The sequence below is a fragment of the Haliotis asinina genome, chromosome 9 (assembly GCF_037392515.1).
Source record: "Haliotis asinina isolate JCU_RB_2024 chromosome 9, JCU_Hal_asi_v2, whole genome shotgun sequence".
Lineage (NCBI taxonomy): Eukaryota > Metazoa > Mollusca > Gastropoda > Lepetellida > Haliotidae > Haliotis > Haliotis asinina.
Genome location: NC_090288.1, coordinates 56,999,366 through 57,013,271, shown reverse-complemented (window position 1 = coordinate 57,013,271; position 13,906 = coordinate 56,999,366). Strand labels below are relative to the sequence as shown.

Below are 13,906 nucleotides of genomic sequence, written 5' to 3'. Positions count from 1 at the left end.
TCCAACTTATCCTTGTTTGCCAGTACATCTCTCTATTTCACTGAATCGCAATAAAACCTTCCTCCTATGTTCAATCCTCCTCATGTGGCGCTTTTTCTATGTCATCCTCACTCTTGTCATCTGCTGTACACAGCCTAGCTCCTAAATATCTCTCAGAGATGTAGTCAACTTATATGCTTGCCGGTACTCTCTGCTCCCAGAATTCAGATCTTCTCCCTGTTCATCTCAAACAGATTGGACAGAGATCATTCAGATTTGCAGCACCAACCCTGTGGAACAATCTTCCTTCTCCCTGCAAAAATGCCTCGTCTTAGAGACATTCATGTCAGGACTCAAAACAAAAGTCCTAAAAAAATTCTAGAACCTATAACTGGCATATATTTTCATTTTTTTGTTGTGAAATATCATGAACTCAAGTGACTCTTTACTTTCAGCATGTTCTGGATGGTCCCACTCAAAAAATATCTATTTATTATTATCATTATGTTACACCCTCCCATGCTCCCTCGTGCCGAGTGTCACCTCTATTTTCGCCTCTCTGTTACCCTGTATCCAAGTTCAACACCTCTTCCAATTGACCTGTGAAGATCCACGTTAGAATTGGTCTTCAGTAACCCATGCTTGTCGTAGGAGATGACCAATTGGATTATGTGTTCAGACTCACCAACTTATCATTGTATCCCAATTACATGGATTCATGCTACTGTTGATCACTGGACTGTCTGGTCCTGACTTGATTATTTACAAACCATAGCCATCAGCTGTAATACTTAAGATAAGCACACTCACTCACTCACTCTACCAAATGTAGCCCCATATTATTACCCACTCTACAGTTGTACCTCGTCATACTATAGCCTCCAAAGAGTATGAGCAATTATCACACATGACATGTAGATGACAGAGCTGTTCTTATCATGATTGGCTATCATCAGCTCATTACATTTGCATGGTCTTCTGATTATAACCTACCTTCAATGGACATCAGTTTGATGACTTGTCATGTGACCATTGTCAGATTACCAGGATAACAAGCCAGCTTTTGTGTGAAGTAAAACAGAGGGCGAGGTATTGATCATCATTTCACAGATATGTTCACACACTGTAAACTTATAGATGTTACATTAATAACTGTAATATCAACAACATCAGGCCCTCCCAGACACAGCTGAACCTCATTATTCATGTCTTGTCACAGAGACTCAAGTTCCAGTTGATTAAGGCATGTCAATTTGGCCTATGTCTCACAGTCAATGAACCACATTTTCTCTTTTTCCCAACTGCCATGGGAAAATTTTAAATGAAACCAGTCCAGATTTAGGTCCTGAATCTCACAGCATGCTGGTACTCTATATTTCTGGCATCTTATTTTATATACAGAAACTAAGTGTAAGTCAGCGATGTGTGCTCATGATATGTGTATACATAATTGTTCCAGATCTGATATTTACCATTTGATAGCCATCTTCACACTTGACTCATCATTGTACAACCTAAATACCGGGCTAAATAAAAATAGTTAAATGTTTCTCAGGCATTGACATGTCACTTTTATTTTTGCGTGTAACAATTTTTTATTGCCATTTAAAAAGAATAATTCTGACTTTACCACATCCCGAACATCCATTTGTCCACGATAAGAACGAGTGTCTGTAAGAATGAGTAAGACTGAATCTACAACTCATTATCATGTTCTAAATTTCCTAAGCTGTATTTCTGACTGAAAAAGTAAAAATGTGTTCCTCCCTCGTCACATTTTTTCAATAAAAAATGTATTTAAAAAATCATTCCGCCCTTGTCACTTTTGAAAAACATTTATTTTTTTTCATGCAGCCTAACCTATATACTGTTATATATCCCAACAGATACAACAGTTAAGCACACAGTGCATTGAATATAACCAGTTAGTATATAGTGCACCTGATGACACAGCAAGAATTTGAAAGCTTTGAAACATCATGTAAAGAATAGAATATAGGTTGTTATTCATAAAGCCTGTCATGTATTCAGATAGTATATAGACAACACCCTCATGTCTTTGGATATCACGTATTTCACCACGAGTTGATAAAGTTAAAAATGTCCAAGACTTTTTAATTTTATCAATGAGTGTTGATACTGTCATGTATTGAGATAGTGTACAGACATCACACTTATGTCTTTGGATATCAAATATGTAACCATGAGTTGAAAACATTAAAAATGTCCAAGGCCTTTTAATTTTATCAATCAGTGTGCATTATTTGATATCAAAAGACACACTCTCATTAAACTTGTAGTGCAGTGATGTCATAGCATTGTCAGGTTTTAGCATTGTGAGTCATGCAAACATGGTAAATGAACATTCCAGGGCATTGTATAAAATCTCCTATCAAAAAGACACCTCCTAGCTATAGGAGATGTTGTTTGATCTCACACAAGCAATATCTCCTGTGGAACACAGTTTGGGATGGTAACTGCATTATGGAACCGATCACATTTTTAAAAAAGAAGACAGACATTCTACTTAACAAATCTTTGGGGTTTTTTTTGCCTTAGGTCCATGGTTTTCAGGGTTGGCGATAATTTATCAGTGTTGGTATTTGAGTTGTGTCATGTTTCATGTTGTTGTTAAATGACAATAATGAAATACTCCTGCTGCACAACGCTACGGGGTGATGGATATGATAGTGAATGGGATTAATTCATCATCAGATAAGGATATTTCAAGTATTAACGCGGTACATGAAATGTCTGCTTGTGGGGTGCTCAAGCTGAAAGTGATGCAAGTGGCATAGGTTTGTCACAGTGATCACACCATGGTGTATGGCCCAAAGATTCCAGCTTTATTATGTGTTATATTTATATACATAACCAGGGGAGTTTAGCACCATATAAAATTTCATTATTATATTATTATTGTTAATGTATTATTCACAGTTTGAGACTGTAATGTTAGGATGAAGAAACTGTCTTAGTTCCCTTTAGTAATATGTCATTAAAATAATGAAAGAATTGGTATTTTGTCTGTAAATATATCCATTTACAGACTCCACATATGTATATCTGTACAAACTGTAGCTGTGTTGTAATATCCCAATAATTGAATGCATTTCAAAACTAATTCCAGGTCGCTAATTGGAAAGGAATACTCCTAAAGTTATATTTATTTTATATTAAAAAATTGTCTGTTTTTCAGTTGTGTACAACTACACGACTGGTGATGTGAAGGGTTGTCTCCCCTTGGAAACTGGAGAATGTGTCCACATCCTGGAAGAGTACTGCACAGGATCGGGAGCTGACCGGAAAGGTAAAACAACAAATCCATTGTGAGAGGGGTCAAAGTATCAGCTCATAATATTTCTATAAGACTCTCTCTGATTTTTGAAAAATCATTGAATGTCAAATGCTGTTTTTACTATGCATTGAAATGAAATGAAGGTTGAACTGGGTGATCAGGTACCCTTTTCCAGTTTTGGTGCCCATTCCCAGTCTTAAAACCTCCTTGGGGCAGTGTTGTAGCCTAGTGGTTAAAGTGTTTGCTTGTCATGCTGAAGACCCACATTCGATTCCCAGGTGGGTACACTGTGCAAAGCCATTTTTTGGTGTCCCCTGCTGGAATATTGGCAAAAGTGGCATAAAACTAAAGTCACTAACCAACACCATGTTGCAGCTGATGGAGGTTCTCTCTGTCAAGAAACTTACAGTCCATGCTTTCATCCAGTGACAATATGGCTATAAGTGAATTATTCTGGAATACAATGTCAAACCATGTTTCCGTTTGTCTGAATCAGATTTGTCTTTGCATATAAACTTATTAACTTCTTCACTGACAGCCACAGTTTTCTTAATCAAGTTAACTGACCAGTAAGTGTTTAAATTCTTCTGGTAGACTTGGTAGTCAGTGGAAGGATTTGCATTTCTGGATGGATGGTAATCAAACTCCCGGTTTAGTGATACTCTATACTGTTCCCTTCCAAAGAGCATGGTTTCTGCATAGACGGATGCTCTAAAGACAGACCAGTCTTGGATGTTTCTTTATGTAGTTGACTCTTGAGGTGATTTGTAAATGAAACTGTTTCCTTTCCCAGTGTTTAGTCAGAGTTGAGCAGCTGACCAGGTGTATCCCCTAGGGACTGGATAACTGAGCATCCCCTTACTATGTACTGATTGAATATTTGAATGGAATATAAAAGTGAAACACATACATGTCAGAATTCATGGAAGTCAGCTTCTTTACTATAGGGTATGACATATCAGAGTACTTTCTTTTTCTTCAGTGTATACTCCGTGATGTTGTGTTCCTCAAAAAAGAGGTGACATCCATAAATTCTTGCCCTTAATATTGATTTGATTGGTTATGTATACTGTTCCCTCAGCCAATGATTGGTTAAATAGTCCAGACACCCCTGTGAATCTGTGAATCTGTAATGTCATAACATGTTCATATGAAAGCACTTATGTACCATTGCAATTTAGTGGTTAGCTGGCCGACTTTGTGTGCTTGCAATAAATTGCCTCACTCTGTGAGTGTGGCCTCAAATCTCGACGGGACTCAACCAAAATGGTATTAAAATCTACTTAGCAGTGTAATCCCAAATGTCACCTATGATTCTTTTGACCACTTTCCAAGTTGTGTATTTACAAGAAGGAAGAACACTCGTTCTTTCGTTTGCAACCATGCTGTATTACCTGTACCTGCTGCTGCATGCTGTAACCTATCACTCACCTGTATCAGGTTATCAGAGTGGCCAGGTGAGATGACCTAGATCTGCACAGGTGAATATGATGTTGGAAATAGGATGAGATAATCAGAAGGTGGCGCGATATGATACATACATCCAACCAGGAAGAGTGATAAGGGTAAAATCATGATATACCTGTCAATAGTTCACTTTAGGGGGTCCATTTCACTTGTCACTATTGACACCTGACATTGGATTGATATAAATCTTCTTGGACTTTTTCTTTTATCTTTCAAACTATTGAAACAAATGTATCATGAACTCAGTGGGAGATTAGGTTTGAGATTAAAATTTCACTTCTTGTAGTATGTAGTTTTCCTTAGGAATTCCCTCCATCCATTCATTTGAATCCACTTTGTTCAACCAGTAACTTGAAAAGAGTGCTTCCTTATTTGGTTGATCTCCCTCCACAGCTGTAGGAGAGGTCAAATACTGATATTTTTATTTTTTTAAGAATTATCACAATCTACACCTCTTGCACTTTGGGGAAAGATCCAACATCAATTTGTTCAACCTACAACTTTATTAACTATTTAACGTAGATTTAAAGAATAGCTTCTTTGTTAATAGGAAGGTGCAGTGGTTCAGGTGAAGTTGGAGGTCATGGCCATGAGTGGGAGTGAGCCTTGCTTATATACTGGGAGTTGTTTTATCTTATTACCTCTTCTTTTGTTGGTATATACATATTTCTTACAATAATAGCTCTGAGATTATTTGAAAAAAAACCCCACTAAGTTTGTTAATTGTGTTTCTTTATATGGTCTTACTAGTTTTGTATCATCACCAAAGAATATTTAAAAAATGAGTGAAAAAGCTTAGTTCTGCCTGAGAAAGTTATAATCATATTACTGCTGGCAGATGAATTTAGTCACAATTGACTCTGCTGCTATACCAGGAAAGATTTGTTCATACTGAAGCTTTTGCACTATGTTACGTGGCTCTTTTCATATATCTGGGTTGTCATCAGTATCTCCTTGTACAGACAGTGCTTGATATTCCATCAATGGTTGTGTGATAAGGAAATGTTTATTAAAGGTGCAACTTGCAATCAGTTTTAGTGGGGTGAAACAACAACTGTATTGAGAGTTAAGATATTTTGTCTGTACGAGATCTCCACATTAAACTGTAGCATGGAATGTCAGTGGGCCAGCAATATATACTCTTCAAAAAAAGTAGGGAATCTTCATTTTTTTTTAATCTATCATTAAAAATATTTAGGAGATTTATGGGAGTCAATCAATGTTGATATGATATTACTGAATGTTTTGAGAGTGCGTCACCATTTACACTTCCTTACAACCATTGTTATTTGGAATGTAGTTGCTTTTGAAAAATGATTGGTGTATGGCATGTAATGTCATTTTAAAACAAATGACTAGAAACAAAAACACTAACAACTGTGTGATGCAAGATGAGTGTCAAAATTAATGTTCAAGAATGAAACCCCATGCATGTGTATGGGGCTACTGCGATGTGCACGTGCATATCATGCATTGTGGTTAGGGTGGTAATGGTGGTGCATTCATAAGATGTCTGTCCTTGAAACGTTTGTTATCGCTTACACTTCCTATCCAAATTGAAAGTTCATTATCCCCTACCTTTTTTGAAGAGTATATGAAACCTTTATTTGTCCAAATGAGTACAATCAGCAAAACAAACAGCAAAATGATGTCATATAATTCTGTAGAACAACTTTCAAAGTAATAACACATTTTAAAGGCTCAAAGGGCATATGTGTTGTAGTAAATTTAGTAATTTGCTGATTTTATTAATTGCTATGTGTAGTCATGATAAAATGGAATTGCCCAGATATAATATGTTTCCGTGTGTGTATAATATGTTTCTGTCTCTGACCTCACTGTTGTGCTTTAGTGTTTTCCATCTTTTAAAAGATGGAAATGAACATACATGTATTTTTATATAATTTATTCATGATATACACATAATATCTACAAGTTAACTTGAATAAATGTTTGGTTTTAGTTTTAACATAGGCATGTCTCATCAGCTGAAATAAAATGAGCATTTGTCATGTAAAGTATTTGTCATTGTTGAGTTTGACCATGATGCTCTGCATTAAGACATCTCCAGTGGCTGCACACCAAACTAATGTCATTGTTCAACCCTAATGCAGAGGAACACGTCAGGTGCATGTTTTGCAGGAGATGAAATTAGGGAGTAATTGGATAGGCAGGCATTGTTGAATAGGGCAAAGGTAATATTGCACAATAATTTAGGGTATGCATTACAGCCTTACACAGTGTTGATATAATGCATGGCGCTATAGTGTATTCCACAGTGATTTAATGTATTCCACAGTAATGCAGTTTATTCAAGAGTGACATAGAGTATTCCAGAGTAGTGTAGTTTATTTAACAGTGCTGTATGAGTAATGTAGTTAATTCAACAGTGGTATAGTGTATTCCACAGGAATGTAGTGTATTAAGCAATGTTACTATGTATTCCGCAGTAATTTAGTGTATTCCGACGTAATTTAGTGTATTCCTGAGTAGTGTAGTTTATTCAACAGTGCTGTAGTGTATTCCAGAATAATATAGGTTATTCAAGAGTGCTATGGTGTATTCCAGAGTAATGGAGTTTATTCAGCAGTGCTATGGTCTATTTGACAGTGCTGTTGTGTGTTCGACAGTTATGTAATATTTTTCACAGTTCTATGTTGTGTTCTACAGTAATGTAGACTACTGTATTCCAAAGGAATTTTGTGTATTCCATGGTAATATAGTGTATTCTACAGTGCTAAAATGTATTCCTCCGTGTTGTTTTCACTGTATTCCATAGTAATGTAGTGTATTCCACTTTAATGACATGTATTCCACAGAAATGTAGTGTATTCCACATTACTGTAGTGTATTCCACAGTAATGTAGTGTATTCCACTTTAATGACATGTATCCCACAGTAATGTAGTGTATTCCACAGTGATGTAGACACTGTATTCCACAGTAATGTAGTGTATTCCACAGTAGTGTAGTGTATCCCACAGTAATGTAGTGTATTCCACAGTGATGTGGACACTGTATTCCGCAGTAGTGTAGTGTATTCCACAGTGATGTGGACATTGTATTCCACAGTAGTGTAGTGTATTCCACAGTGATGTAGACACTGTATTCCACAGTAGTGTAGTGTATCCCACGGTAATGTAGTGTATTCCACAGTGATGTGGACACTGTATTCCACAGTAGTGTAGTGTATTCCACAGTGTTGTTTTCATTGTATTCCACAGTCGTGTAGTGTATCCCACAGTAATGTAGTGTATTCCACTTTAATAACGTGTATCCCACAGTAGTGTAGTGTATTCCACAGTGTTGTTTTCATTGTATTCCACAGTCGTGTAGTGTATCCCACAGTAATGTAGCGTATTCCACTTTAATGACGTGTATCCCACAGTTGTATAGTGTATTCCACATTGTAGTTTTCACTGTTTTCCTCAGTAATGTAGTGTATTTCACAGTAATGACGTGTATTCCGCAGTGATGTAGTGTATTCAACACTGACATAGACAGTCTGTATTCCACAGTAGTGTAGTGTGTTCCAAAGTAAAGTAGTGTGTTCCACTTTAATGACATGTGTGCTGCAGTATTGAAATGTATTCCACAATAATGTAGTTTATTACCCAGTGTTTAGTTACTACTGCTCCATTGTGCATTCAAGAGTGGTACAGTTAGCACGCCAAGTCACTTATATTTGCAAGGGGCATGTGATACTATAGCATCCATGATCCAATTTTGCTGAGAGGATGAGCCTTTGTTTTAGTGCTCTGTCTTCAATCAGCCTCCTTGTTACCCAGAGTTCGTGGTATCCCACAGAAGATGCCAGACTGGACAGTAGCAAGATCATGTTGTTGTTTGAGAATTTAGATTAAAGTGGACATTCATTTGGCATGTGTTTAATGGTCTGTAGGCAAGAAAGAGAATCTGAAAATGTTGTGTATTGTTTATGTTTCGACTATTTACTGATACATTTAACAGAGATGCCAACCTCTACAATTTTATCATTGTTGCTATGAATTTTAACTTCAAACTACGCCAATACGATTCCACTAGAAATCCACAAAATCTGAATGAAATGCATCAAAATTTGGATATATAGACAAGAACATATATTTTCAACGATGAAATAAATTTTGGAATTCAAGTACCTTCCATTCTTCAAAATTAATGACATATTTGAACTGGAATGACTGCAAGTAACAAACATACTTTTAGCGAAGCTGATTTCAATACCTTTCCAATTTGACACATTTAGTTCTGCACAGAAATGATTTTACCATGTGACCATAATATCATTCATTTTTTCTCAGAATCCAGTATGATTTTGTTTATTTAGTTTACTACTAATTGTATGGTCAAACTACTAATTCTGAATGTTGAAACTACTATTTCCAACACTTTAGGGTTGGCATGTCTGATTTAAGAACAGATAAATTGATGTTTGCTTCAGTTGCAAAAAAGGAACTGTTGTCTGGTCATCAAATAAAAGTATTCAATATTCCATGGACAGTACTACAGTGTTACAACCACTATGACTTTGGTCTTTCCTCCCAAGTAAAGCTGAAACAGTGTTCTAAGTAGAGTTAAACCCATTCACTCACTCACACATCTGTTTCAGCAACATGGTATCGAGGATACTCCTTCCACAACCGGAAAGCCAAGGTAAGGGCATGCCACCTTGTCTCAGACACTGTGAAATATTACTCTTTTTGAGTAATTGTTATGTTAATAAGGTAATTGAAAGAATTTCACTGTAATGTTAACTTTGAAAGTTTGTCTCTATATTTTCTCGGGCAGTGGGGTAGCCTAATGGATATACGTTAGCTCGTTACACTGAAAACCCAAGGCACAACATGTAAAGCTCATTTCTTGTGTGCCCCGCTGTGATATGGCTGAAGTATTGCTAAAAGTGGTGTATACTATACACAGTCACTCTCAGTTTCTATATGTATTTCATTTTGTCATATAGGGCATATTTCCAGCATCATTCGTCCACCTAAAAGAATGCAAAGTGGAAAACGAGGGGTGAGTTATATTTTTCTTCTGGTTGGATTGATTTTAAGAAGGAAGTATACTTTATCATTCATAGTTGGAAAGATGTCCTTATTGTTGTCTGATACAATGTTAAAAATAAAGTTAAAATGTAATACAGGGGAGAAAATTCATAGTCATTAATCCAGCATAGACCCCACTAAGAAGAAGGCTCAAGGCAAATTATGATATTACTCTAGTCAGGGATTTGAGTGGGAAGTCCAGCCATTGATGTTTGTTGTACTTCATTTATGAAGTGACCTGTGAACATCCGGGTTTGAATTGATCTTCAACAACCCATGCTTGTTGCAAGAGAGGGCTTGTAAGGACCACTGATTTTTAATAGTTACTGGTCCTGTGGTCTTGTTCAGGAATTTTAGGACCTGTGGAGATTGGGGGTAGAATAGGTCTTCAGCAACCCCTGCTTGCTAAAAAAAGCAACTATGCTTGTCGGGAGAGGCACCTAACAAAATCAAGTGGTCAGGCGCTCTGACATTGTTGACACGTGTCATCAGATACAAATTGCACAGATCGATGCTCCTACTGTTGATCACTGGATTATTTACTGGATTTTAAGGCTGGATTGCTTAGTGCATCATAAAACTAAACTAACTCACGCACTGAGAAATTTTGGTGAATGTCAAGCCCTGAAAATTCAACTCGCTCACAACCATATGAATTTTGAACACATCTATTAATATGATGCATTTCCATTCCAAAAGCTTCTCAAAAGATTTGATGAGAAGAGATACAGACTTTTGTTGTGAAAAAAAAAAATCTTTGTTCACCAAATATTGCCAGACAGATTTGGCAGACAGGTATGTGCAGTTTTAGTTGGATATTTGGCTCATTTGTTTGTGGTACCAGCCCCTACGAGAGTGTGATTCCCATCGAGGATGCGACTATCAAGGAGGTGACCTTTGTGTTGCGAGAATGGAATCTCATCTGGAAGCAACTGTTTGTGGTAAGTCACACAATCAGCACTCAGTCAGTGATTAGCACAATACCCAAGACTCTACACTTCAGACACATGATGTCGTTCTCAAGTGTAGTTTTATCCTTGACTCAACTGATATTATATAGACTTATTTATAGACTAAAATTGAGTTTTATTAAATTCAGATGTACAGGGATATTTTGTGCTGTTACACATTTAGTCACAGAAATAAAGTCATCTTATTCACAAATATATATCTAGAAAATGTAAAATAGGGTCCAACTGGAACTGGGAATATTGGACAAGTACAAATCTGAAGCATTATAGACTTTGCAAATTTGATACTCAACTCTCTTTCTTAATTAATTCTGACATTGACCCTGTTACTCTGCTTAATCTTAAGTAAACATTAAAGGTTGTTTCTATTGCAGGAAGACAACACACTGTTCAGTAAAATAACCATGGTCATGGTAGAACTCATGAGCTTCCGATGCCAACTTCTTGCCAACACACTGACCAATGACCAGTCCCGGGACATGAAAGAGCAGATCATCTCCCGTATAGACTGGGGCAATGGGTTAGTATCTCCCCTATGGACAGGGTCAATGGATTAGTACCTCCCGTATTGACTGGGAAGTGGTTTAGTATCTCCCATATGGACTGGGGCAATGGGCTAGTACCTCCCGTATGGAATGGGACAATGGGTTAGTACCTCACGTATGGACTGGGACAATGGGTTAATACCTCCCGTATGGACTGGGACAATGGGTTAGTATCTCCAGTATAGACTAGGGGAGTGGGGTAGTATCGCTCATATGGACTGGGGCAATTGGTTAGTATCTCCTGCATAGACAGGGGCAATTGGTTAGTATCTCCAGTTTAGGCTAGGGCAGTGGGAAAGTATCTCCTATGTAGAGGAAGGGAATGGGTTAGTATCGCTCATGTGGACTGGGGCAATTGGTTAGTATCTCCTGTATAGACAGGGGCAATGGGTTAGAATTTCCTGTATAGACATAAGCAATTGGTTAGTATCTCCTGTGTAGACTGGGCGATGGGCAAATATCTTCTGTAAAGGCTTTGTCAATGGAGGGAATCTTGTGTACTGAGTATGCTTGTATGACTGGGTAGTTGTCATATTAGAGATGACCTGAATGTTCTGTGTTTGTTTCAGGAAGCTGGGCTTGGACCTGGTGCCTCGGCGGGATGGGAAACAAGTTGACCCGGACAACTGCAGCTTCATAGAGCTGTACAGACTACACTGTCAGAGCATGGAGTCCTGCAAGGGAACCAGTGTACGTAGTTCATAGTACTAGTAGGCAGTCTTTACTGTTCAGGTAGTCTTTATCTAGGTGTTCAGGAGTCAGGTGTCAGGTAGGTGATATCGTTCTTGGCGAAAAACGAAGAGGTGACCAAATTTGTAAATCTTGCATCCAGTCTTGCCTAACACTGAAACATTTTTTTTTTTTAATAATTTCTTTATTTTTGTTGCATTTTTACAGTCACGCATACTCATTTACAATTCATGAGGACTAACTAAAAAGCAAATGACAACTCGACCAATATTTATAAAATCTGTCGATGTTTGAATTTATGGAGGCTGCATATTTAGTTAGTCTATAATAATCTATTAGCTCCCTTTGGATTTCTTTGAATTTTGGCGCTTTCTTTTGTAATCTCCTGGTGAATATGCAGTGCTTTGTTATTAGTGTGATAATGTTAAGTGGGTTATTATTTCTTTCGGTATAGCCAAGGAAAACCATTTCTTTTGATATATTTATATTTATCTGAGCTTCTGTTAGCAGCCACCTTTTCAAATCATTCCAAAGGGAATGTATGTATTGGCATTCCCAAAACAAATGGACTATAGATTCCTTTTCTGATGAACAATAGCTGCATAAATCACTTTCAACGTATCCCATTTTATAGAGGCGAGAATTTGTAGGTAGAATATTGTGTAGAATCTGATACTGGAACCATTGGAACTTAGTAGAATCAGTGCATTGAAAAACTAACAAGTTATAGCTTGTGCGCTCTCTGTCATTGATATTATGGGATAATATATGTTCCCATTTGGCAAAATTTTGGTTTTTGCATTGATACTTTTTTATCAGAATTTTGTAGAAGTATTGTGAGCCTTTCTGGGTTTTTAATAAATGAGCAATATGAAATGGTAGTAAAGGATATGCAATTTTGTGTATTCTTGTAACATTTTGTTTCCTACAGTATTGTTTAATAGATTGTATAATGCCCATATAATCTAAGTAATTTATGGAGATCGAGTTTAGCTTACAAAAGTCTCCATAAGAGTAAAATTGTCCCTTTTCATCGATAAAATCGTTTATATATTTTACACCTACTTTGTACAATTTTTCTATAAAAATCGCGTTATTTCCTACATGTATGTTATCGTTAAACCAGACAGGTTCAGACATAATGTCAGTATTAGTTAACGTAGTTTTGTTCAGGCCCTCTATGAACAACCACCATCCTTGTATTAAATCTTTGTAAAACGGATTATTTATGTTGGAAGCGAGGCGTACATATTGTTGTTTACTCAAGATATCATATATACTATGATTTTTGATGCCGGAAGTATTTAGGAAAAACAAGCGAGTCCATTTAGCGCTAGTAGTAAAGGCTCGTCGTAACATACCTAACTTCTGAGAGTATATAGTCTCTCTTATATTAGGGCATTTTATTCCCCCATCGGCTTTATCACAAATGATTTGCGATCGTTTTATCTTATCAGGTTTATTACCCCAAATAAAACTAAAACATTTTTTTTTAAATTTGTCAATAACACTGTCAGGTGGATTTGGGAGTGAAGAGAACAGGTGGTTGAGTTTTGGAAGTATCAGTGACTTAAGAATTGTGTTTCTACCTATTGGAGTTAAATCACGAGCAGACCATATCGTCATTAATGTTTCACATTGTCGAAGTTTTTCTTCATAATTCATGTCGATCATTTCAATCAAATCCAAAGAAAACTTGATGCCAAGCAGTTTGAACGGTTCTTGTTTCCAATCGAGGTTCCATTCTGGACATAGTTTCAGTTTTGATCTTTTCTTTGAACCTATCCAAAGAAGTTTTGTTTTATCAGTGTTTACTTTCAAACCAGAGAAACGAGCAAAAAAAGTTAACGTTTGGAGTACCGCGTAGAGGCACCTTTCCGATCCATCAAGTGTACACGTTGTGTCATCTGCA

General features: G+C 36.8%; 1 protein-coding gene across 3 annotated transcripts in view; it reads left to right on the top strand.

Moving 5' to 3' along the window:
* The window catches only part of LOC137296185 (dedicator of cytokinesis protein 3-like), a 139,793-nt gene that overhangs the window by 25,604 nt on the left and 100,283 nt on the right, over window positions 1-13,906 (top strand). For all 3 annotated transcript variants that reach the window (XM_067827900.1, XM_067827898.1, XM_067827899.1), the window contains exons 2-7: window positions 3,179-3,289; window positions 9,353-9,396; window positions 9,704-9,759; window positions 10,633-10,729; window positions 11,134-11,279; window positions 11,874-11,994. In XM_067827900.1, the coding sequence (XP_067684001.1) occupies window positions 3,179-3,289; window positions 9,353-9,396; window positions 9,704-9,759; window positions 10,633-10,729; window positions 11,134-11,279; window positions 11,874-11,994 (575 nt within the window). The remainder of the gene's footprint in view (window positions 1-3,178; window positions 3,290-9,352; window positions 9,397-9,703; window positions 9,760-10,632; window positions 10,730-11,133; window positions 11,280-11,873; window positions 11,995-13,906) is intronic.